The sequence below is a fragment of the Amphiura filiformis genome, chromosome 12 (genome assembly GCF_039555335.1).
Source record: "Amphiura filiformis chromosome 12, Afil_fr2py, whole genome shotgun sequence".
NCBI classification, from domain to species: Eukaryota; Metazoa; Echinodermata; class Ophiuroidea; order Amphilepidida; family Amphiuridae; genus Amphiura; species Amphiura filiformis.
Window position 1 is genome coordinate 33,027,161 of NC_092639.1, and position 24,432 is coordinate 33,051,592.

The 24,432-nt window shown below is 35.3% G+C and overlaps 2 protein-coding genes across 2 annotated transcripts in view; both read left to right on the forward strand.

Annotated features, from left to right (window-relative positions):
- The first annotated feature begins 14,349 nt into the window (after positions 1 to 14,349).
- Positions 14,350 to 16,995, forward strand: LOC140166763 (uncharacterized). Its single transcript, XM_072190257.1, is given in 3 exon segments — positions 14,350 to 14,409; positions 15,094 to 15,330; positions 16,627 to 16,995. Coding segments are annotated over 3 exon segments (666 nt in total).
- Positions 16,996 to 17,877: 882 nt separating this feature from the next.
- Positions 17,878 to 24,432, forward strand: part of LOC140166764 (uncharacterized) — an 8,950-nt gene continuing 2,395 nt past the window's right edge. The window contains exon 1 of the mRNA XM_072190258.1: positions 17,878 to 17,895. Within this exon, the coding sequence (XP_072046359.1) occupies positions 17,878 to 17,895 (18 nt within the window). The remainder of the gene's footprint in view (positions 17,896 to 24,432) is intronic.

A 24,432-nucleotide genomic window follows, 5' to 3' on the forward strand; every position in this document is an offset into this window, starting at 1 on the left:
ACATGCTTGTGCTATGTGGTTAGTTATTGCCGATTTGTGCTATTCTATGGCGGAAAACTTTCTACTGACTCTAGTGACATTTTTAGTTGCAATCTGTTAAGCGTCTTTCTGATGCTCTTTCTTTCTCACCCCAAATGGCCTACCAGTCTCTCCTAGGATTTATCCCAACCTTTGCACGGGATGTCATACTACTTTGCTTGTTTTGTAACAAGTTTTCAAGAATGTTTTTGGAATGTTATTAAAACGTTTTTATACCCTTTATATAACCCGACATTTAAACGTTTTTCTGTAAAACATTTTTGTTTGCTGAGCAGTAGATTATCAAAAAATGTTTTGTAAGGTTATGAAAACGTTTTATACTCTTAAAATACCCTTTATATAACCCGACATTTAAACGTTTTCTGACAACCTTTTATAACCTTTTGCGAATGATGTCGAAAACGTTTTGTGTTTGCTGGGCCACTGCTTTTCCCACGAGACTTGGTTGCTAACGACGCATCCTCGTTACCCGGAAGTGATGTTGATTTTAGCAGTGGGTCATATGCATGATATAGAAATTATGCACCACCCTCGTCACGGTTGAGTGAGTTCTTGCCTTTCTTTCTGATTTAGATGGCCTCCCTGACTCTCCTTGTGAAAGCATTTGAGTCTCTGCCGAGTCACTTGGCCCCATCCCAGTCGATGACATGCTTGTGCTATGTGGTCAGTTATTGCCGATTTGTGCTGTTCTGTGGCGGAAAGCTTTCTACTGGCTCTAGTGAAATTTTTAGTTGCAATCCTTTCAGCGCCTTTCTGATGCTCTTTCTTTCGTACCCCAAATGGCCTACCAGTCTCTCCTATATAGGATTTAATTACAACCTTTGCACGGGATGTCATACACTACTTCGCTGGTCTGATCAATGTCCATTTTGTCTTTGGGTGGACAATGATACTTTAGAGAGGTTTAGTTGATTTCATGGCCGTTGTAAACCTTCTCTGGAGTTCCTCAGATGTACCATCCACATATAGTATTACAACCATGCCTTTTATAGGGTTCTCGTTTATCTACTTCTGAGGTTTGCAGTTGTTTTGTTGTTTGTTGTTTCACCTTGTCCACTGCCTCTCTGGGGTATTCACAAACCGCCAATGCCTTTATGATTCTTTGCTCCTCCTTTTTCTTATCTTCTTCCTCTGTAACAATCTTGTCTTTTCTGTCCATTAACGTCCTGATTACACCCAGTTTTTGAAACTCAATCGTGACGAGGGTGCATACTTTCTAGGTCAGGTATATGACCCACTGTTAAAATCAGCATCACTTTCGGGTAACGAGGATGCGTCGTTAGCAACCAAGTCTCGCGGGAAAAACAGTGGACCAGTCCATCTGTGATCAAACCATCAGCCAAGATGGCGAAAGCTCAGATTCGTGAGTAGTAATTTTTGGATGTGACTAACAAAAGTACCAGTTTATTCAATGACATTGTTGTTAAATTTTCGGCGTTTTTTGTTGTTGTTGTTGTTGCGGTTTTTTGTGCAAGTTGACGTCACTTACACGTCTGGCGTCTCCTGACTATTAACACACTCTCTCCTTCCCCTCTCCTATTCATAACGAAGGACATCTGACATTGTCCAGAAGGCATCATAGCTGGCCAATAATACAGAAAACAAACGGTCGTTTTTAAAATCAAATTACTTCATTGTCCAAGTTGTCAGTGGTTGTAAGATACACAAATTACATTTATTTGTAACGTACAGTAATCACAGGAAGCAAACGAATCCCTCGTGAGGCTACCATTGACGATAGTGATTGAGACAAGTTGTATCACAAATCACTTAAAGTTGAATGACCTAATCTTGAGCAACAATAGCTGCACTCAGATAATTGCAAATTTATGAAATATTACTGACATATTGTACAAGCGCTCGTTGTTAATCAGATATTCTGCTTTTAATATGTTTGAAACTACAATGCCAAAAAATTGATAAAACATTTTATTCTCATTTTATTTCATTCAATTTTAGATAATTGCACATAAAGTCATAACCTGCAAGGTTGTTACTTTTACAAAAAGCAAAATGCGGTAATACCCAGAATCCTCTGCAATCGATGTTAACATCGTCTGTCACTACGCACGTTTAACTACGCAGTAACGATGTGCCGTGATGTACGCATCGGTTTGATGTATTCTGGGTAACAATCGATAAAGGCTTTCAGGAATTACCGAAATGTTATGTCGGTGTGACAGCATCACATTTTGCTTTTATATTAAACTGACAAAAACCTGTGAGAAAAAATAAATTTAAAGAATAAAAACAACATACGCAACACAAATACAAAAGCATCTCTTAAATTATAATATATGACTAGTACAATACAATATTATGCATATTTTTAAATTCGTTTAAATACTTTGTTTGTCCGTGGGCACATGAGAAAGACAATAATATGTTATATAATTTCTTTGTTGTTACATTATTTTCTTACACAAAACCTTCCCATTTCATACGAAAGATATTCAATTTATTTATTCTCTGAAAACAAGCTTTTTCTTCTTCAATATTTTACTTATGATGCTCTGACCCTGCAGTTTTTACATATGCGTTATTATCAATATAGTTTACTAGTTAAAGTTGCATTGTCTGCTGGTCTGGATTTGTGTTTATTTGTTGTCTTGTTTAATTGTTAACTGTTCTTCCTTTCTTATTAATTACATTCAGTTTCCTCTTGTAGCAAGCAATCGTTCCCAATTGTGCTTATACATGTATGTTCATGTGCAGGATGCATAGCCCATTATACCTACTTAACTAGATATAAAATAATTTGATACCTTATATCTAGTTTTAAAACACAATACGCGCTTTGTTTTTTTTTTTTTTATTTTTTACCTAACCTGAGTATTTGACCGTAGTGTGCCTACTATTACATTACGTGCTACATGTATACCTTTATTTGTTTTAGCTAAGCTTTGAGTATTTGCATGTGTGACCACACATTCCATTGACTGTGTAGGCGTCGAGTGGTAGTCAAAAGTTTAGAGACATTAAACGCGGTTTGAATAATTGCGTCCCGTAGTGTCATTCAGTAAATTGCCAAATTACTTCACTGATTATAGAATGCTAAAAGAAGGATTCGTTGTGTCATCTGATGTGTTTGTGGTCACTCCAGATAGCATTGTGTTTGTTGTATTTTGTTAGACAAAATTTCTATCACGACCCAAAATCCGTTTAGTGTAACCTGTAGGCTTTAAAGTGGACTTTTAAAGGCACTGACCATTTTATGGAACATGCAGTGACATTCATAAGATTCAACTAATTGAATTGTATGCTACAAGCATTTTGAACAACTAAGATTCGAGAGGTTGTGATAATTGTCTCCCGTAGAAGCGAGAAGTAAACCTGACATCATCAGTGTATGTGGCCCATTTGTTTTACAAGGAATCAACAGTCATTTATCACGGGTTCATGTTAGGTCAGGAGATGCCAAGTTTCCTCGACACTTCATCCTGCTTTAGGGACGCACCATTTGACTTCCAAGATGGGCTGGACGTTTTTGAAATTAAAAAAACACACTTCCATACAATATGAACAAAAAAAAAGTTTCCCCACTATCACTAAAAAAAACTTTTCCCACCACCGCTAAAAAAAAGAAACTTTTCTAATTGGGTTTACAATAGAGCAAAGCATTTTTTGTAAACACCTGGTCAATACCTAGTGTAAAAAAGTCTCGCCGCACTTCGACGGCGAAATATAAAAACATCACCGCCTTCGGTGGCGAAAAAACATAGCCCAACATCAACTCCCAACCATCCCCAAAGTCAAATGGTGCGTCCCTTACAAAGTTGCCGTTATATTGTGGGCAGTTTTGTGACGTCACAGTGACGTCACTTTCACTACTCGCGTCTCCAGGAGATTATTGGCATATAACCTCTCCCGACTAAAAACGAAGTCTCAATCTAAAGGGCATCTTACCTAAGCAATAACACAAATGGTTGTTTTTAAAATCAAATTACTTCATTGTAAGTGTTTGAAGGATGGTACATTGCATTTATTTGTAAAGTTCAGTAATCACAGCAAGCAAACAAATCTCTTGTGAAACTGCCATTGACGATTTTAGTGATTGAGACAAGTTGTATCACAGATCATTTTAGGTTCAATGACCTTATCTTAAACAATAGTGTACCAACTACTCCCAATTGTAGAAAAATGTAACACTTATTTGTTTGGCTTAATACCATTTTATTTTGTTTTAGGAGAACACACCCCAATCCTAATCCTTTAGGTGGCACTTAACTGGCAATAAAAGTCAAATTCTGCAAAATGATGCAAAAACATACATATTCTCATGTTTTCATACAATCGCAGTCACAACATTCTCAAGGACTTGGAACAAGTCTAAGAATTCAAAAATTATTAGGTTAATATTACAATTTTATGTTAAATTTAATAATTAGTTATTAAATATAATAAAATGTTATAAAAATATAATATTGATAAATGCTTTAGTCTTTATTTTACATACAAACAGAAAAAAACAAAATCACATATTTTGGCCCAAACCTTGGCCAAATATAAAAATTTTGCTTTTATTGCCAGTTAGTTCCAACTAAACTATTAGGATTGAGTTATGTTTTACTTGGCCAAGCAGTATACCTAACATATTTTAGTACAAAAATAGTATGTATTCTTCTGAGAATCGGGAGTAACATTATACAAATTATTCAGACTTTATGAAACATTATGACATATTGTACAAGTACTTTGGATTCTTTTACGAATTAGATATAAGCTTAAGCAAAACAAATGAGCGTTTATTGCGTTTCGACAGTATTTTTGTGGGACATGAGAGCACCTCAGACCTATCGAATTGCATTCTGAATACGAAGCATGTCTTTCTGATATCAAATATTTTCATTTTTGAAAATCACAATATAATACAAATTTTATGACAAATTATAAAAATTGATATTTTTCAAATTTTTGATATATAACAGTCCTCGAAGTAAATTATATAAATCTAATGACATATTCTTAAAGTGTATGTAGCAGGGAGGAAAAGCCGACGGTCAATTGAAAATTTTGACCTTTCATATTGAAGATATGGATTTTTTCCCAAAAAGACCTAATTTTTTTGGTGTTTTGGGAAAAAATCCATATCTTCAATACGAAAGGTCAAAATTTTCAATTGATCGTCGGCTTTTCATCCCACCTACATACACTTTAAGTATAAATCATCAAATTTATAAAGTTTACTTCAAGTACTGTTAAATATCAAAAATATCAATTTTTAATGATTTGCCATAAAATGTGTATTGAATTGTGAATTTCAAAAATCAAAATTATTTGATATCAGAATGACATTCTTCGTATTCAGAATGCAATTCGATATGTCTGATGTGCTCTAATGTCCAAAATAAATACTGTCCAAACGTTCATACCCCAGCCCTTAACGAGATACCGTATTATTAGTTATTAGGTGAAGCGGATGTATGGTACGGGAAATTATCGTGCGCGAAGTGTCATACTGGGTGAAGCCGAAGGCTGAACCCAGTATGACACTGAGCGCACGATAATTTCCCGTACCATACCGACGCTGAACCTAATAACGAATTTATCATACCACCACTAAGTCATTCTAAATATTGAAATAATTACGTTTTTAAACATTTTAATTGCTGCTAAATAGGTAGACTATGCCATAGTCGAATTGTATTAACTATGTTATTATTAGTCATGATGAACCCATTTCGTTGAACTCAAAATTATACTGATGTTTATTAAAATTAAAGTATTCAATAGTAAAACGGTCATAAAGAGTTAAAAATATCAGATGATTAGTGACAATAAAAAGTAATTGAATGCAACACTATCTTGCATAATTATAACGGCTCACTTTAATACTGAACAATTCTGATTTTGGAATCTACCAGTTTATCATTGTTTATTGATAGCGAAACCCTTGGGAAGCTAACAAACAGAGGGAGTAGGGTGACTGATCAGATGTGAAAATCTATCAATTGTGCACACATTAATTAAATCAGAGTTTTAAGCTTAAATACAATATCTAGAGTATGCACAATGGGCAAGTGGACTACGGGGTAGTCTACTAAATAGGAAAAACATTACAAAAAATTGATGACTGTTCCGCGTATTACAGATTGCGTGCATTTTACGCGCCCGGTTTACGCGAATCGCCTTCATACACGTACCTCGCCGTACATGCGTATCGGGCTTGCGAAATACGCTCTCACTGACTAGATATAAAGCGTAAAATACGAACTCACTGACTAGATACGAACATATATCAGGTTAGCGGTGTTCTTTGATGTTTCCCTTAGTGGTATGATAAAATGTAATAATATATAATTGTCAAGCGCCTCACTTTTGCATCAATTCAAAATCGCAATTAGCCCCCATCTTTTGTACTATATTTTAGTTTTTACCCATTGTCTTAACAAATAAAAATAATAATAAATAGTACCCGACCTGAGTAAATGTGTGTAGCTACTATTAGATTACGTGCTGCAGTACCTTTATTTGTTTTAGCTGAGCTTTGTGTATTTGCATGTGTGACCACACAGTCCATTGACTGTGTAGGCGTCGAGTGGTAATCTAAAGTTTAGAGACATTAAACGCGATCTGAATAATTGCATCCCGTAGTGTCATTCAGTAAATTGGCAAATTACTTGACTGCTTATAGAATGATATTAAAAAAAGGATTCGTTTGTGTCATCTGATGTCTTTGTGGTCAAATCAGTGAAATGGTATCGTGTTTGTTTTGTTTTTTGGAAACGCAATTTCTTTTACGGTTTAGTGTTATTGTACTGTTGGTCTAATATATGGATGATTAAATCGTGATACGTGTGGTGCAGTTTAAAAGAACGAGACAAACTAATGTGGCAAACCCAAAGGATGGCAATTCCACTGGGGCATTTTTAAAGTGAAAATATTGTGCATTAGCAAAAGACACAAACAAAATATCGTTATTAATTTCCCGTGTAATTCCCCGATGATTTGAATACATATATCATTCTGGGATTTGTAAATATAAATTTAAAATGAATTGGGCAACTAAAAACGGGGCTTCTGTTTTACAGCTATGTCTTGATAGTGGTTTGATTTCGTTTTATTCCTAACTTTATTATTTTTAACTATTGTTTCTTTCATTGTTGTGCTTATTGTTTGTTTGTCATTGTTGGGTGACAGTAAGATGACAGACAAAAACCATAATGTCATTTCACACGACTGTTATTGATGCGCAAGATATGTCACAACTTGTATTAATAGTAATTGGCAACAATATTTTCCGTGTTGTTACCAAGGCCAAACGAATGAAATGAATATTTGCGTGTATATCACTAAATTGAAATATCCATCTCCGGTTGCATGATTTCATTCTATGTATGTGGCGATTTTTTATATAATTACTTTAGCTTCCTTTACAGCATGAAGGAACCTACAATTTGAAAATGTCAAATTACTCAAATATTCAAGCAGCGTGTAGTCATTTAGGGCTTTGTTATACACAGTATGAACTCGGATAGGTTTACAAAGACCACAAAGAGCATACCGGTAAGCTAATCTCTTAAAATGTCATTTGGCTGTGAGATAAGTATGCAATAATTTCATAACTCGATACTGCAAAGCTCAAGTCATGATTAATAGATCTAGAACATTCCCTTTGGACATCAATTGTTTCGTAAATTTGGCAAATTTGACATTATCTTTCTACAACTTGAGAGTTTAAAATTAATAATTTTTGTAAATCTGGTCCTGAAAATAAATATCCATGTATAATGTGTATTAAATTCTTTTAATTCTTATCAATACACAATGAGAATATCCAGGGAGTATATGTTGTATTTTACTCCTTTCTTCTGTGACATTTCTTTTTTGTTTTAAATTCAGATGAATAATAAATAATGTTTCAAAATTGATCTTTTCTATTGAAGCAGATGATTTCATCTGACTTTAAGGGTAAACGACCTTTTAGATCATTTTGCATACTCTGGCTATTACATTTTTAAAAGCATAAAACTCTGATATGTATTAATTTGTGTGCAATTGATAGATTTTCACATCTGATCTTTTCAGTCACCATACTCCCTCTGTTTGTTAGCTTCCGAAGTGGATTTTTTGCTTGGGCTTTCGCGATCAATAAACTGGTAGATTCCAAAATCAGAATTGTTCAGTATTAACAGTGGACTTCGGGTATATATATAAATGCGCATTTATAAATGCGCAGAATTAGCCATACCGTGTTCAACGATGTAAGGTAGGATCACAAATTTATAGGCGAAAAGAGGTTACAAGGAAAATTGGTTTTGCAAAATAGTGGCATTGATTGCAAAGGGCAAAATATTTTGACCCGAAACATAAACTCTTTATTTGGATTTTCCATTACGGGGAAAAAATTTATCACGGAAAAGCTAGATATAGCTGATTTAAAAAGTTATATTTCATTATTTCCGTGCTAAATGGGCGTGGCAATTGGCCATATTGATGACGAAATGTGATTCTTACTGGCATTAAGGTCAGAACTGGGTAGCTGCCGATGATGTTATTTGATAATGTTTGCACGTTGGGAACTTAGGGGGTGGAATTTTCTTCGGAAGGAAGAGGTCATGGATTTATTTATTTTGGAGTCAAGATAAGTACCCCCCCGTAGCGCCGCCAATGAACATAACTCTGACCCTAATTTTTCTAATTATAACGTAAATTGAGGAAACTATAACTTTAGCCCTTTCGGTATAATGACCCTCTCAAACTAATAGGCTAGATGCCAGTTGACCTCCTCAATTCTAATTTACTCATTCGCTCGCAAATGGACAAAAAACAAATTCAAAAGTTTTAAGCACCTTTTTGTCCCCCATGCTAAATCGGTAATCTGTACACCCTTTGTCACCCTTTGACGTACAATTTAGAGTATAAACACGTAGATAACTGTACATGATCTAATCATCCCGGCTGGAAGATGTTGAGGAAGACTCGTATACTATACATCACGCTCATACGTTATATGACAATAAATAATATTTATAAAATTATAAGTAAGGCGAGAAAGAGAGAAACCCTGTTCTACGGGCGAACGGAATTTTCAAGTAGGGTCGGTCGGTCGGTTGGTATTTTTTTTTTTTTTTTAAATAACCCAAAAATCACAAAATCTGTAAATAAATTTCAATTTGAGAAAATACAAAAAAAAATTGTCCTGAAAATTCCGAAATCTGGGGTCGGCATTCATTTGTACAGGAAAAATTTGTTTCCCAATTTGTTCAAAATAGAACAGGGTTTTCGTTTTTCGTCGAATAAATAAATAAATAAATAAATAAATAAATAAATAAATAAATAAATAAATAAATAAATATATAAATAAATAAATAAATATAAATAAACAAATAAACATTAGTTATGTTTGTACATGGGGGAACTGTGCAATAAATGATTTTGATATCCATGATTTATCCTTGCAAATTTATACATCGAACCTCCAGCCAATGTTCCTTGCCAGTGCTAGCCACGAAAAACTGTAGCCACTCCTTCAATGGTCGCCATTTCAGTGACTGACAGTGATGTAATGCAAATATGGCGCTGGCCATCTGGTCACGTGCGCATTTATAAAAGCGCATTTATATATACAACCGAAGTCTACTGATTAAAATGAGCCATTATGCAAGATATGTTGCATTCAATAACATAAGTATACTTTACTTTTACTGTCACTAATTATATAAACTCTTTATAACCATTTTACTATTAATTATAATACACATCAGTATAATTTTGAGTTCCAACAGCATGCGTTCATCATAATTAATAATAACATATTTTTATTTATCAAAATTCGACTATGGCATAGTGTAAGTGTGCGGGTTGCCAGTTGTTGTCTTTGTCTTTAAAGAGAATTTTGTTGGCCAATAAATATCATATGCGGAAAGAAATAGTGCCTCCGGTAGCTAAGATTTACGAGTTTCATATACATAGTTTAAATAGGCTCTGCTTTTTTTTATTTGTTTTAACAGAGTCTTTTATCGTGGAGTTGTTTAAACATTATAAAATCAAAGATAGTGGCATATTGTGTTCCAATATCTGTGACAAAATTGAGACCACCTTCCCTAGTTTCATACTACTTGTACAATGATGACGACTGTTAAGTGAAGCAGGTGACGTGTGCACATCATCGAATGCACATGCGCACAGCTTCAGTGTTGTATACACGGGTACGTTAAAAGACTCCGAATAAAAAATAGATGTGCGCAAAAACGCGCAAAGAAAATTCATACTTTTATTCTCACTGGGGAGCCTCTTCCATCCCGCCCCGCGTCCTGTCTGTCTGTGTCCGCTCTCTTTTTCTCTCGCTCTTCCCAATCGCTCTATAGCTCTACCCTTTATCTCTCTCTCTGTCTCGCAGTCATATTTTGTCTCTCCCTCTCATCCTGTCTTTTCCGATCTTTTTGTGTGTAGAAGGGTTCGTCACTCCTCCAACACAATGTGTCTGCATCCACGCAGGTTCTGATTTATGCACTTATTGGTGCTTTTATAGTGATCCTAGAACGTGGTTGATAAATGACCAAGTTTGGTGTATCCTTCATGCAAGAGGGGCACGAAATTTCGTGTCCTCTTACACGAAGGATAAACCCCCTTTTTAGAGTCATGAGGTCAATTATGACTTACAACCTAAGCAGATTTGAATTCTAATTCATTTTGAAATGCATGCATGGCTGTTATCTTATTCTAGAAGCTTCGTGAATTTGGACAAATTGTCTAGTCTATAGGGTTTTCAAATCATAACTACAAACTTGCACGTGTTGACAGGTTGTTATTAGATTGTCAACACAGTATTTTATTTTTATTTGAGTTACCATTCTGCTCATGACATTACAAATCGGCTAATTGTTTATTCCGTTTGTATTTTTACAGGAAACCAGGCCTTATTATTACGACACACCGCCATGGGAGGTAAGAATATAATATATTATTAACCATTGTCGTATTACGGGGGTTGTACCACTCCCTAATAGATTTTTCCTGATGCACCAAGACCCTCAAATAAGCGCACAAATGGCTTAATCTAATCTTAGATGCATCATTTGTGCTTATTTAGGCGACAGCAAATTGACCTACCATTTTACAATTGAGCAGGGTGGTCGATCAAACTACGAGGTTTCTTGAGACCGAGCTCTGCCGATCTAACATTGCCTCTGATTGGTCAATTACATGATATCTTCACTTTAATCACCAATCAAAATGGAGCTTTGCAAATAATTCACCATCATTTTTTTTATTTTAACAATGTTGCTGATTGGGCCAATTGATAATGAAAACTTCTTTTATTATCCTCCTAAGAGCCAGTATGTGGCTGACAGTAGTTCTTCCTATTCTGAAGCCATTCTAATTGTTTCGCAGAAGTCTATCAACTTTAGGTCTTAATCTGTTGAGTATCATCCTATTGAAGGTTTTGGCCACTATAGAGGATAGGCTGATGCAACGGTAGTTCCCTCCTTGACTTAGGTCTCCTGACTTTGGTCTTGGGATTATGTTAAGAATAGAACTCTGATCATTCGTTCTTTCTTTCAGCAATACATCGTTGCGAAATCCTAGCACCAGGTCATCCAGGTCACATTTCTTTACGACTTCTGGTGCGATGCCGCCTTCTCCACTACTTTTTCCTTCTGCTATTGCTGTCTTTGCCTTTGTATATTCTTCATGGTTAAAAGGACCAACCGCAATCGTGAGATCACCTCCTCCCTCTATACCTGGGGAACTTCCTGGTAGGTCTTTGAAATGATGATACCAGTTGTTAACCATTTCCATCTGAGTGTCTCCTTTCAACTGGCCTCTCATTGACGGCATTAATGTCATTAATCAGTCTCCACCTCTGACTGTGCTTACAGTTGTCATGTGCTTGGTGTTGAGATCATCCTCTATTGCCTGGTTATAGGCTCCTGCTAATTCAGACTTTGCCTGGTTGTAACTGAGCCTGTTGTCTTCGGTTGTGCTTTCTTGATATGTCTCGTAAGCATCTTTGATTTTCTGTCTTTCTATTGATACTCTGTGATCACTTTAGAAGCACGTCTTCCTGATTTTCTTTCTAACAGGGATGATCTTCTCCGTTGCTTCTGCAGTGCCGCTTATAAATCTCTCGGTCGCATTTTCATCGATATCTTCTAGAGGCTGGAATCTGTTGCGTACCTCAATTGTGTATTCCTGCTGTAACTTGCTGAGTGAACACAGTACCCTCCAGTCGTAGTGTTTCTTTCTTGGCAAAGCCTTGCTCTTTCTTAGACTTAGTCTGATCCTTGCTGATTCGATACTATGATCAGATCCTATGCTGGAAAAGGTGCTATATATATGCTTCAGCGTTCAACAAGCTGTGGATCACGAAATGCCCTTTTAAGGCAGCTGTGTACTCTAGACATTGTTTCTTTCGCAAAATTGAGTTTTTTTGATATGATGTTTTTTATAAATACAAGGAATGAAAATACAGATTTGTAAACTCCAACTGCAATATTTTAAGGATTTTATTTCACTATTCCACTCGTGTTTAAAATTGAAAAGGAAAGAAAATCTTTGTTGTACCAGTAGGGTACACGCGCGCAACAACGCATCGCGTTGCGTATCGCGCAATTTGTTAACGCACAAATACGCTACGCATACGCGACGCTTATCTGCATGCGCGGCGCATCTTATGGAAACACCACGGAAGCACAAAAACCTAGTGGTCAAATGGCTCCGTTTTAGCTGATAAAATGTGGGTTTTTTCAAGTTCTTTCCCCGATTTAAATATCAAGTTATGAATGGATTTCGCTCAAACTTCTCAAGGGGCCGTGGATTTACCCGATGTTTATGTAATGTAAGGTAGAAAAATAAAAACTGCCGCATTCTCCTGCGAGACTCGATGAAAGTGCAAAATGTGACCATTTTAAACTTCAACGGCCATTATTTCAATGTTAATTTTCTCGGTAAAATGACGATTTAGGTACACGATACTCAATAAATACAGCATCTATAGGTAAGCAAATATGATCATCGTAAAAAGCATGATCGACTCAAGAAACAGTTTTCTCATTTTTATATTTTGGTCTATTTCCGATTTTAGGCATCATTTTGTGCAAATAGGCGTTTGTGAATTTTAAAAAGTTCCATTTGATGCCTTATATGGTCAATATCTCAAAAAATAAGGCCAATATCAAAAAAATTAAAAAAACGTTTTTGGAATGGAGCCTCAAGATTGAGATTTACCCCAAATCTGTATTTATATTAAGATTGATTGATGTCTTGCCTTCATAAAAAATGTATACTTTTATATGTCTTGTGCGAATAATTACAAAGTTATTGCACTTTTACTACATGCATGTCTGAGAGTACACAGCCTCCTTAAGTTACAGAAAACATTTTAAGTGATATTGAATTAAAACTTTATACAGTAAAGATTCGTCTAATGGCGCACTTCATGGTGAAATAGAGAGCTCACGCCCAACAAGAATTAATGTTCCGTGACCTTTTTGCTGTTGGGAATTTTACGGGAGGGCACTGTTGAGGTTTTGCCTAAAATTCATTTATGTCAAAAATAGCGCCGTTAGGTGAATACGGTATTTAGATTTATATGGTTTCGCGAATAAGCCAACAATACAAAGTATGTATTTTTGTACAATTTGTAAGCCAAACGTTTTTTATGTTTTGTAGACACATAGAATTTGCAATTTTCTGAGAACGCACTTACATCCACGGAACCCGACTTGATCCTCTTATTTATAAGTGATATTTTCACCGAAAGGGCTGCATTACTATTTGAAAAGAGATATTGAAAAATTCAAAAACCTTTATACAGCTTTTTTAAAGATTCGTCTAATGGCGCACTTCATGGTGAAATAGAGAGCTCATTATTACCCAACAGTAATTTTAGAATTAATGTTCCGTGACTTTTTATTACAAAATTTTGCAGAATGAAGCTTAACTTTTCTAGATGGCGATTTCCATATTGCGTACAGGTTATAAAACTGGAATTTAAGGGCGTACTACACCCATATACTGGTTTGATTGGTCTAAAATAAATATTTTTCATTTATAGTTAGGCGATATATGCCGATTAGGTGAAATACAATTGTAGTAAGTCATTTAGATTATAATAACGGTTTACTGTTCCTAGTTATCAGATTGTTTCATAACAATCCAGTTAAAATCAGCATGTTCAAGTTTACATGAATACAATTTGTAAATCCAAACGTTTTTGAAAATCTAGTGGTGCATTTATATAACTACACAATGGATGATAGTTTGCCAATATTATTGTGTTGTTAGAAAAAGGCTATTATCACCGGAACCCGACAATTGTTCAGGTCAAATTTAGCATCAATTTTGAATTTATGAGAAGATACAATGAATAATTTTGATTCTTTAACCGATATAATCGAGAAGGCTGATATACTACTATTTGATGTAAATAGTACAGAATGCCTAGTTAGACGATTTCACAAATAAATAAAATAGAAATCACAACAACGACCAATATGGTGGTATAGGTTAGATACAATTTTTTTCAACATTGCTTTAGTATGGTTGCGATCTTTCTGATTATTTCTGCTTAATTTTTGGAACCCTCTTCAGATTTCTGTGTTTGATTAATAGCACAGTATTACAAACGATGTACAAATTATTACTGTTGATAAGACTGTTATTCTTCTAAAAGAAATCAGTAATTTTTACATATCAACTTTATCTAACTATTAGCAAGCTATCCAAAATTTTAACGAACTGTTATTACAAAATCATGGAGTTTTACACAAAGTACCACCTTTTGGCTTCTACTTTTAAAAGCATGTACGCTACGTTGATACCGATGCCACCAATAAAACGAGAAGATTTGCCCCTTCATTTTGCATACCACTTTGTCCAAATTTTTTTTGTAATTTCTTCACAAAATGCAAAAAAACAATGGAATTGTAACCCCTTAACCAAAATTAGGGGCGCAATTTTGGTGAAATCTCGCAATGCCCCTTTAATATAATGTTAATTCGTGGTCAAGTACACACATTATTGATCATTAATTGATAACAGGCAGTATACCAATAATATCATTAATTTTTCTTGTGTTATTTCTTTTTCTATTTATATAGAGAATAGAGACAGTCTTTACCTCCACCAGAACCTCAACCATTCGTCGATATCTTAGATATTCCTCCTCCGTTACGTCTAGTGCCTCAAGGACCAACTTTATTTGATTTATTAAAGATTTTGCCACCATTAGAAGATTTACTAGCAAGAAGAATAGCTTTTTCAGTTACCAAACCAAATTTTGTTCCCGATATACCACCCAGATGGCGGCGACAAGACAAGCCAGATCCCTATGCTATATTTAAGGTAATATTTTGTCATATTCTTAAAAGGCTCACGAGTTAAAGTGACATGGTCCCACGAAATGGGCGCAAAGTCACAAGTAGTTTCGACACCTCCTGGCTGCTAATTTGGTGTTCTTTATTTGACGCGCAAATGTACAAGCAAGTAGTATGATTTTGCGAATGGAGCATTCTGCAAGCCAGAACTATATCCTTTGTGCCCCATTCACAAAATACTTGTACACGTGTGCAGGAACATCAACTCAGCAACCAGGATGTCTCAAAACTACCAACTCTGTGTTCATTTAGTGGGAGCAGGTCACATATGACTGAAAACTATTGAAAACAATAATCTGCTGTATGAACTAATCTCCAAATTAATATCTTGGCGGTCAGAAAGTTTAAAGATAACTGAACCTCAACCATTGTCCGTACACAAGTATTATTGATCTCTTCCTTACTTCACATTAGAACTACTGCGTGGTGTGGCCTCCATGAGCCCCTTAAGATATTAGCACCTAGCAAGAATTATAGTAAACGCATCCTCAGCAAAGTAGGATAGTTGAGGCTCCTCGTTTGGTTGAAATAAATATCACTATTCTACGATCAGTTTAAGAATTTGTTATGAATATATTCCCTAGGGAGTTTTATCTTCTCTGGTTGGGTACCATGGTAACTACCTTCTGCCACCATATTCATCATAGCCCAAAATGGAGTAGGCGGAATATTTGTTTCAATACAAGTGCCATTTCTTCTTATTTTCCTCATATTATGATTTGTGCCACAGAGAGGTTCCTTTAACAATGGTTCTAACTCAGCTCACTTTTGGGGATCATTTTAATGTCACTTAACAGGTTACGCCACATTTTAAAGGATCATTTCTTGCAAACATAAATTAGACATTACATTACAAATTAGGCAAATACCCAGTGAACACAAAACGTTTTGGACATCATTCACAAAAAGATTAGAAAGTTTAAATGTCGGGTTGTATAAAGGGCATATAATGGGTATAAAATGTTTTCATAACATTCAAAAACATTTGTTAATAACGTACTGCAAATATTCTAAAATAAAATTTTAAGCGTAGACAAAATATTTGGCAACCAAAAACTTTTTAAATATTATTTTGCAAACGTTTTTAAAATATTGTTGTGGTGTGTTTTCATTCAAAACTTTATATAACACGACATTTAATGTTATTAAAATGTTTTTATCTAAACCAAAACCCAAAATATGTTTGCCGGTTAAACAAGCCCGTAATTTTCTAAATAAATAACAATATCGGTTATGATCTTGTTTTGTATTTTTAACATTTCAGCGACAAATCCCTTTGATGGTTCGAGCCTGTCCGGAGCATCACGAATGGGCGCAAATTAGAAGTGGTATAAATTTAGATAACACCGAAGTACAAATTACTGAAAGGCAATGGTTTTGGCGTACAACATGCCTGAATAATACACAATCCTGCTTTGGATTTAAACAACGAGACGATGGACTAAGATCTGGATGTCTACAGAATAATTCTTGGATGATTGCCTAGGCAAAACCAGCTAGTGCAAGGACTATCGGTGGCAACATATTGCAGTTCCCACAGGATGTGCTTGCGCAGTACCAGTTATGTCTACATTTTGAGAGCTGGTACCTCAGACTGGTACCTCACTTTGAAGCATTTTCCCGGAAAACATAATTTAAGTAGCTCCAAAGATATGGTGATAATTGATTTTTAACTACTATTCTTCGCTGTGGTATGTTTATATTAAGAATTAAATATTATCATAAAAAAAAGCCTTTGGAACCGTGAAAGGCTGATACTATTACCACATATGCACCAAACCAGATTCTATTAAAATAGGGTGTATGATTGCATTTCTATTCGGTGACATGTTTAATACTAAACATAGACGACGTTCATGACGTTGTTTTTGATCCGATATGTTCAATTGGAACTTTGATTTACACTATCAAAGATGCATCAGAACGGTTGTTTTTAATATGAGACCAGTAAAATAGTTTGACTACATTACTTGAACAGAAAATTTGTGGGTGTAAATTGCAACGTTTTTGGTACCATTTTACACTTTTAATACTGGCTAACTCAAATGTCATCAGTAAACTGACCTTATTGTTCAGTTCATTATGATAATGGATGCAACCTGCAAGTCACCGATAGAATCCATGATGTCATTCTGATGTGCAAGTGTAACATGTACAGTTTTGCATTGGAGAATCACGTTTTACGAAGTTCTGAAGGTGAGGGCGACCTTACAACAAAATGTTGTATAAATTCACCATACAAATTGCTTTACCTCACGTCGTGTCGCCCACGTACTTTTTTTTAACTCGCTGTGTACTTTCAGTTTGTTTAGAGTTATCTGATGCGTGAATTAGGAAGTGTGGAGGAAAGCCGCCGGCTAGTGTTTGCATTCTGTTTCATACACCTCTAAAGGTGACTCCGAGGTTTGTTGAAAAAGAGGGCTACAGGTTATTTACTAGGATGTACATTAAACCGTAACAGCTATAAACCAGATGATGAAATGTGTAATATTTTACCTAAAACAGCTGTTTGAAAATGACATTTCTACATCAGGTAATACTGCCCGCAAGAGAATTAAGGTACCATTTATGTTTACCTTTGTATATCATACAAAGACAGATGTGTCATAATTAGAACAAGTAGCCAATAGAGGCCCTGCATGCTTTTATCGATTGGCGCCAAACAAAGGATTTGAACCGGTGTCATTCACCGTAATCATGGCGCAGTGCAGTCCATTCAATCGATAGTTGTCATCAAGGGCATCAACCTATTTGAACGTAGTGCATTTGTTATGTGTGTGAGACGAGGTAGATTGCAATTATGCTTTTATTGAATGTATTTGAGAAGTCCGCCATATTTACGGAATGATATGATCATATACACAACCTCTATAGATGCATTTTTTAAGACATGATGATCCAAATTGGGTGTTTTATTGATTAGTACAGAGCGTTGTCGACCAAGATAACTAGCGCCGTCCTTTCTAATTCTGTTGATTTAGAACATTAAAATGCAACTTTGGATATCAATAATCCTTCCTTAGGTTTTAGGAGGTGAACATAACTGGTACCTTGATGACTTATGGCTGCAAATGTGTAAGGTCACCGTTAGGTCACCGTTAATGTAATTCTTATTCGATTTCAATACATGAGGTATTAAATCAGAGCTAAAGAGTATAGGTATTAGTTGCTGGTTTTAGTTTTGACGTCTTTGTTTAGGATATCGGGGTGAACAGAACTGGTACCTTAATGACTAATGGATGCATATGTGTAAGGTCTTTAACGCTTCCACGGCTACTTTTATGGTAACGTTTTCAATTTGCATCCGATTGGAGAAGCGATTTACCGATTTATAAAAATCACTAGCATGCCTGGTGTCAAATCGCCACAAATAAATCCCCAGGCAACCTATGAGCGGTACAAATCCCTGTCACTACTAATAGGTCTACTGCTAAAACCAGCGATACACCTAAAAGAGTGGTAGCAATATGCAATCGCCAGTCTTGGATCGCTAGCGAGTTACAGCTCAATCGCAGCGACTGCTACATATATTTTAAGATGTGGTAGCAATATGCAAGGTGCCAGTGATTAGCATGCATAGGTACCGCGTGAAGGTTGTAGTGCAGGGCGATCTATTCAAAAATTGTATTCATCTATTGCTATGGTAAGTAATCCTGTTACATCATCACTTCGACAGCGAATAGTGACCAATATTTGGTAACTTATATAGGACTGCAGTCCATGATGACAAAAAAATATTTAAGTTATTTTGTTGTTGTTGCATTGTCACGTCCGCTATACGATCTCCTCGTCATACACATTTGACCAAACACAATAAGACAGACCAAGACCTTTGCCATTTCGGCAAGGTTCGGCTTTCTCCCATTGTAATTGACCATTTTTATATGACAACCTATTCTTGGAGGCGCTATTAATTTCTCTGTGTATCCAGGTGTATCTGTGTGCATCAGTATCAAGGCGAAGTTCATTGGATTCCCCGGGAATAAATAGCAAGTACTTTATTATTATTGCAGAGTGGATCGAGGCGACTGCTAATTAAAAATTCATAACAGTTATGTAATCAGTCGATAGCGCGAACATTTCTACATTGGAAACAAACGGAATTTGTCACACGTATTCGTTGGTAATAGAAAAACGGTAAATGGGTGCCCTCTCAAGAATACATACTCTATTTACGACCTCAATGTTTAATTAGTTGAGGATGAAAGAGGACCTAGTTTGCATCCGCTCTGTAATTTAATTTTCATTTGATGTCCTAAGGATGTCTATTACCAGATTTCCCAACATTAGCTAATGATTCTAAGAGTGTACGGATCAATCATAAGTCAACACAGGGGTCAAATTTTAAATTTGCTCAAACTTTGTTGACTTGTTTTTACATGACAAGCAATTTTCGTTCAAATCGGAGCGTTTTTCATTTTTGACCCTTGTGTGGCCAAAAAAACTGACCACCTCCTGAACCTTTTTGCTTAATAACTGAATAACGGTATGTCGCAGATAATAATGTCAAACTATACTTTTGACAATTAAAGTTTGAAATTTGACCTTTGATTGACCCTTGCGCGCTTCAAATCACTTTTTGATTTTAGGAACGTGTCAAATCTAGTCATAGACACTCTTAGCACTTATGAAAAAGGTGTAATTAAATCACAGTGGTGTTCAAATTAAGCCCTCAGCCCGATACATTCATAGCGTATTCACTCACATTTTCATCAATTGGAGCAAGATGCTGTTGCACGGTGATCTTGCTGAGTGCAAGTGCTGATAACCTCTCCTGAGTTATTAGCTTTTATGTGCCGGTTAGTTCGGTCACATTTTACCATGTTGGTGTGCTTGCTTTATCATAATGTACTTATTAATATAGTATTTGTATTCAATCGTTTTATTTTGGTATAATTTCAAATTGTATCATATCATATTTTGATAGAAATGTATTTTATATTCAGTTGTATTATTTTGGCAAAGTTTAAAATGTATAATATTTCTTGTAATTGCTATTCTAAGATGTGCTGCAATAGATTTAATATTATATTTGTTATCACACGAGGAAACAAAAACAATGTAATGTGGCGCTACATGTGGAATGTCAGGGCTCTAAATGAAGGTTTTAAATCAAATGAAAATTTCATTTATACTATAATATGTACCCGTGATGCATTCCTTCTTGTTTTGGACAACATGTATTAATTTCGATACTACATGTATTATAACAAAAGCCATTCTCTTCTGAAATGATCGGACTTTCCTTCAAGAAAATAGTCATAGTGGCCATGATGAAACACGTGTTTTTTGTTGTTTTTGTTTTGTAATTTGTATATTTTTCTGACATAAGGCACCGTATGGAAATTGGATCAATCCGGGTTCGACCCCTTCGATGCTGTGTCGATATTTGTTATCGACTAGTTAATCAAGGCTTCATTGTCCAATTATCTAACCGATCCACAGATCTTGTTAAGGGTACGCGAGGTTGGTTGGTCGAAGCAGCCAAAAAATCGTTTTTCATTGTCTAAATCAATATATTACTGGAAAAAAACACTTTGATTTTTTTGCAAAAGTTCATTCTACAAATCATATACTTTAAAAACTTGCTTGATGTTAATGGGTTATGTACGTTTTATAAAAGTATTGTTGTTTCCGCCCTCTTTACAACGTAACTCAAGAACCACAGGACATACAAAAGTATATCTGTAATATTTGAACACTCGCTACACACTCGCTATGAAATGATCAATGCAATTTTTGCCAAAGCTCACTACCATTCGCAAGATGCTCTGAACTACCAAATCAAAACAGTTTAAAATAGTTGCTAACCTTAAAGTAGCCCTTCTACTTATCATTATCGGGATTTGCAAGACAACATACATTTGTTACGCAGGTTAAAAAGGTTAAAACATATTTTTATTTTTTACTTTGAAGGTGAAATTAGTCAATAATGTTCAAAAATCGTACGAGAATAATTTTTTGTATTTATGATATTGTTGTTTATGTTGTGTGACCCTTAAACTTGACTTGCACTTTGACTTCTGACCTTTGACCTGTATTTTCACTTTTGGAGTTCAGATCATAATAATTTACATGGCTACTGCCTATGTTCAAACCAATATTTTTATACATAGTATTGGTTATAATTCCAGGTAGCCAAGTGTTGTCATGTCTTGCAATAATCACACTCGACAGCGAGGGAGAATGATAAAAGCCATATTCCTCCGCTTTAGGCCAAAAAAAAAGTTGTTTGTTTGTCCTCCACCGCCCGCTCCTCAGATTAAGACCTGAACACATTTTTTATTTTATTCATTTTTTTTGAATAAAAATAAGTATTTTTTTTTTTTCAGATTTGGAGTATCTCTGGACCTAGCTAGAGCTAAATACTAAGATCTTTCATGTTTGTAAATTAAAAAAAAAACCACAAAAACATTTTGTGTCTTCAATATGCAAAGTTATAACTTGTGTTCATGTCATAGTCTATTATTTTTAGTGACTTGAAAATACATTGGATTTGAAATCATTAAAAGACTATGACTATTGTTTTTTTTTATTCACCATGAATGATTGTAGCATTTAGCTCTAGCTAGGTCCAGGAATGCGCCAAATCCGAAAAATTTTTTTTTTTTTTTAAAAAAAAAAAAAATCCGCCCGCCCGCACATCCTCTTTCAAAGCTGTGGAGGACAAACAAACAATTATTTTTTTGGGCCTTATGAAACCTTCAAAGAAAGATATGGTTCATGTATGCAACCCATGTATGTGTGATAAATGCAAGAAGTGGCCCTCTATATTAAGATTAACAAACTATCCGTGGAAAACTGGAGGGCGACATATTTGCTGAACGTCTGAAAAGTTGTGGACACAATGTATTACCTGAAATCTTTCAGTTCGATTGAATTTAAATATGTGGTTGGATATACTGTTTTCAGTAACAAAGAAATTAGTTCGAGTCTATCGTCCCTGTCAATCAGTCTCCTCGTGGTCCATAATTAGTTAGTACCGGAGTTTAATTGACAGGATTGTCAGACGATATTAAACTAATTGTTTTTCTGAATTTCTGACTTATATTATAATAGGTGAACGAACGTGGACATTGACGGTACGTAAATACGCGATGTCACATGAGGTGCTGTAACCAATTGGTACTCTTGAATGGCACCATATTGACATTAAGTTCGTTCACTTGGTGCTGTCTATTATTATTATCGCCTTCGTATAAATTAGGTAGATGGTCATGCTGGCAGGACCTTAATTTGATGAATTCGTTGAACGTGTACCTAAAAAATAGATATAAAATAGTTCGTTAATTTTAAATTTGGATGACTACGTTAATTTGTATATTACACGTTATCTTTAACTTAATGGTGCATGTAGGATAGAATAAAAAAAAAAAATGTATGATTTTATTTTCATCATACCTTTAAAGTAACGAAGACAGATAATAAAGGTTTATATTTTTGTAAAGGCAATAATTTGATATTAAATTGTGACTTTGAACTTCATAATTATCAATATAGAGACAAAATGCAGTAATTACAGTAGCGTTGCCAGCGGGATGGCAGGGGAAGATTGCCCCTGACAAAAAAAAAAAGAAAAGAAAAAAGTACCACTCTAAAAAAAAATGAAAGAGAAAATCTGGAGGAAAAGGAAAGGGCAAGGAGCCCTTTTCCACCATAATTCACCCGATCATGGGCCAAAATAATGTAAAATACAAATTTCTTGCACGCTGAGCGCGCACATTTTCACTCTAAAGCCATTTTATCCCGATCATGGGCGAAAATAGTGTAAAATACAATTTTTAACGCGCTACGCGCGCAAATCGTCACAATTGGGAGCTCGAAGAGTACAGTCTCTCTCTAAAAGAAAACAAATTTATTTTTGCCCCCTCTGACCAAGAGAGCTGGCTAAGCCGCTGAGTAATTATCTTACTATACAGTACCTAAAGGCATGAATTTTGCCGGGTATGTTAGTTCAATGATATTATTACAATAATGTATGTCTAAATTTTGACGAAACTTGAGGGCGTCCTCCAGATGGCGTCATTTGCACCTCAAATTTCAAAAAAATCGATAGCTTCGATGACTACCCCGCGGTGCTAAAGCACCGGGATGGCTGCTTTGCACCTATTGAGTGGCACTATGCAGTTTTCTTTTATTTCATGTGACACTTCAACAAATCTATTTGAGGAAGCCTGCTTCAGATCTTTATTTGCTGTATTGAATTCGCAGAACAGTGGAAGGATTCTAAATGTATTATTTTCACGAACGAAACAGTCAATTTTGAAATTCAAAAAGTAAAACTCTGCTTAATTATGCAATTGTATACTAAGTATGTAAAAAAAAATTTCTGTCGGTACATTTCTTTCAGAGACACGCTGTGGTAGCAAAGGGACGTAACAAGTCATATACCGGTATTGAGATATTTTAAATATGTATGAGTATGTTGCAAAAATAATTAGGTAATTTGTTATACATTTGTTAAATGCTCATGTCAAAATTACCTAACCTACATTTACCTTGACCCCCCAGTCTAATGGTGCGTTCCTTACAACGAGGAACTATATCATTAACAAAATGTCCAATTTTGAGTCTCAATCAAGAACAGGTGTTCATAATCCTAAAATAAAACTGGGTAATGGGATCTTTTCTGATTACGCGGAATATTTTTCTGCACTCATTCATCCATTTTTGGTCTACTCACAACATAGACGTGTCAATTTCGTTTGAGCTAAACAAAATTAGAACTCCAATGTTTTTTGCTTGCTAGTGACTCTGAACACCCTCCTTAACAACAAAAAAAAGGACAAAAAAGGAAGTAGGGGGCAAATGGTAATTTGCATAATATTCAAAATGGCCGCTAATGCCGGGCTCAAATTTTCAAAATAGGGCGAATATGGGTAAAAAACCCATATATCATTATTAGCATTCAGACAATGTAAGCGTAACATCATAAAATAGGTCAAGATTAACATGATTCAATGGGTTTTTACTCTTTTCCCTGTTACCCACGTAACGAAACATCTCAGATATTGTAAACTATTCTTTAGTTAACCTTTTTTTCCAAGCGGAACAATTTGAGACCACTTTG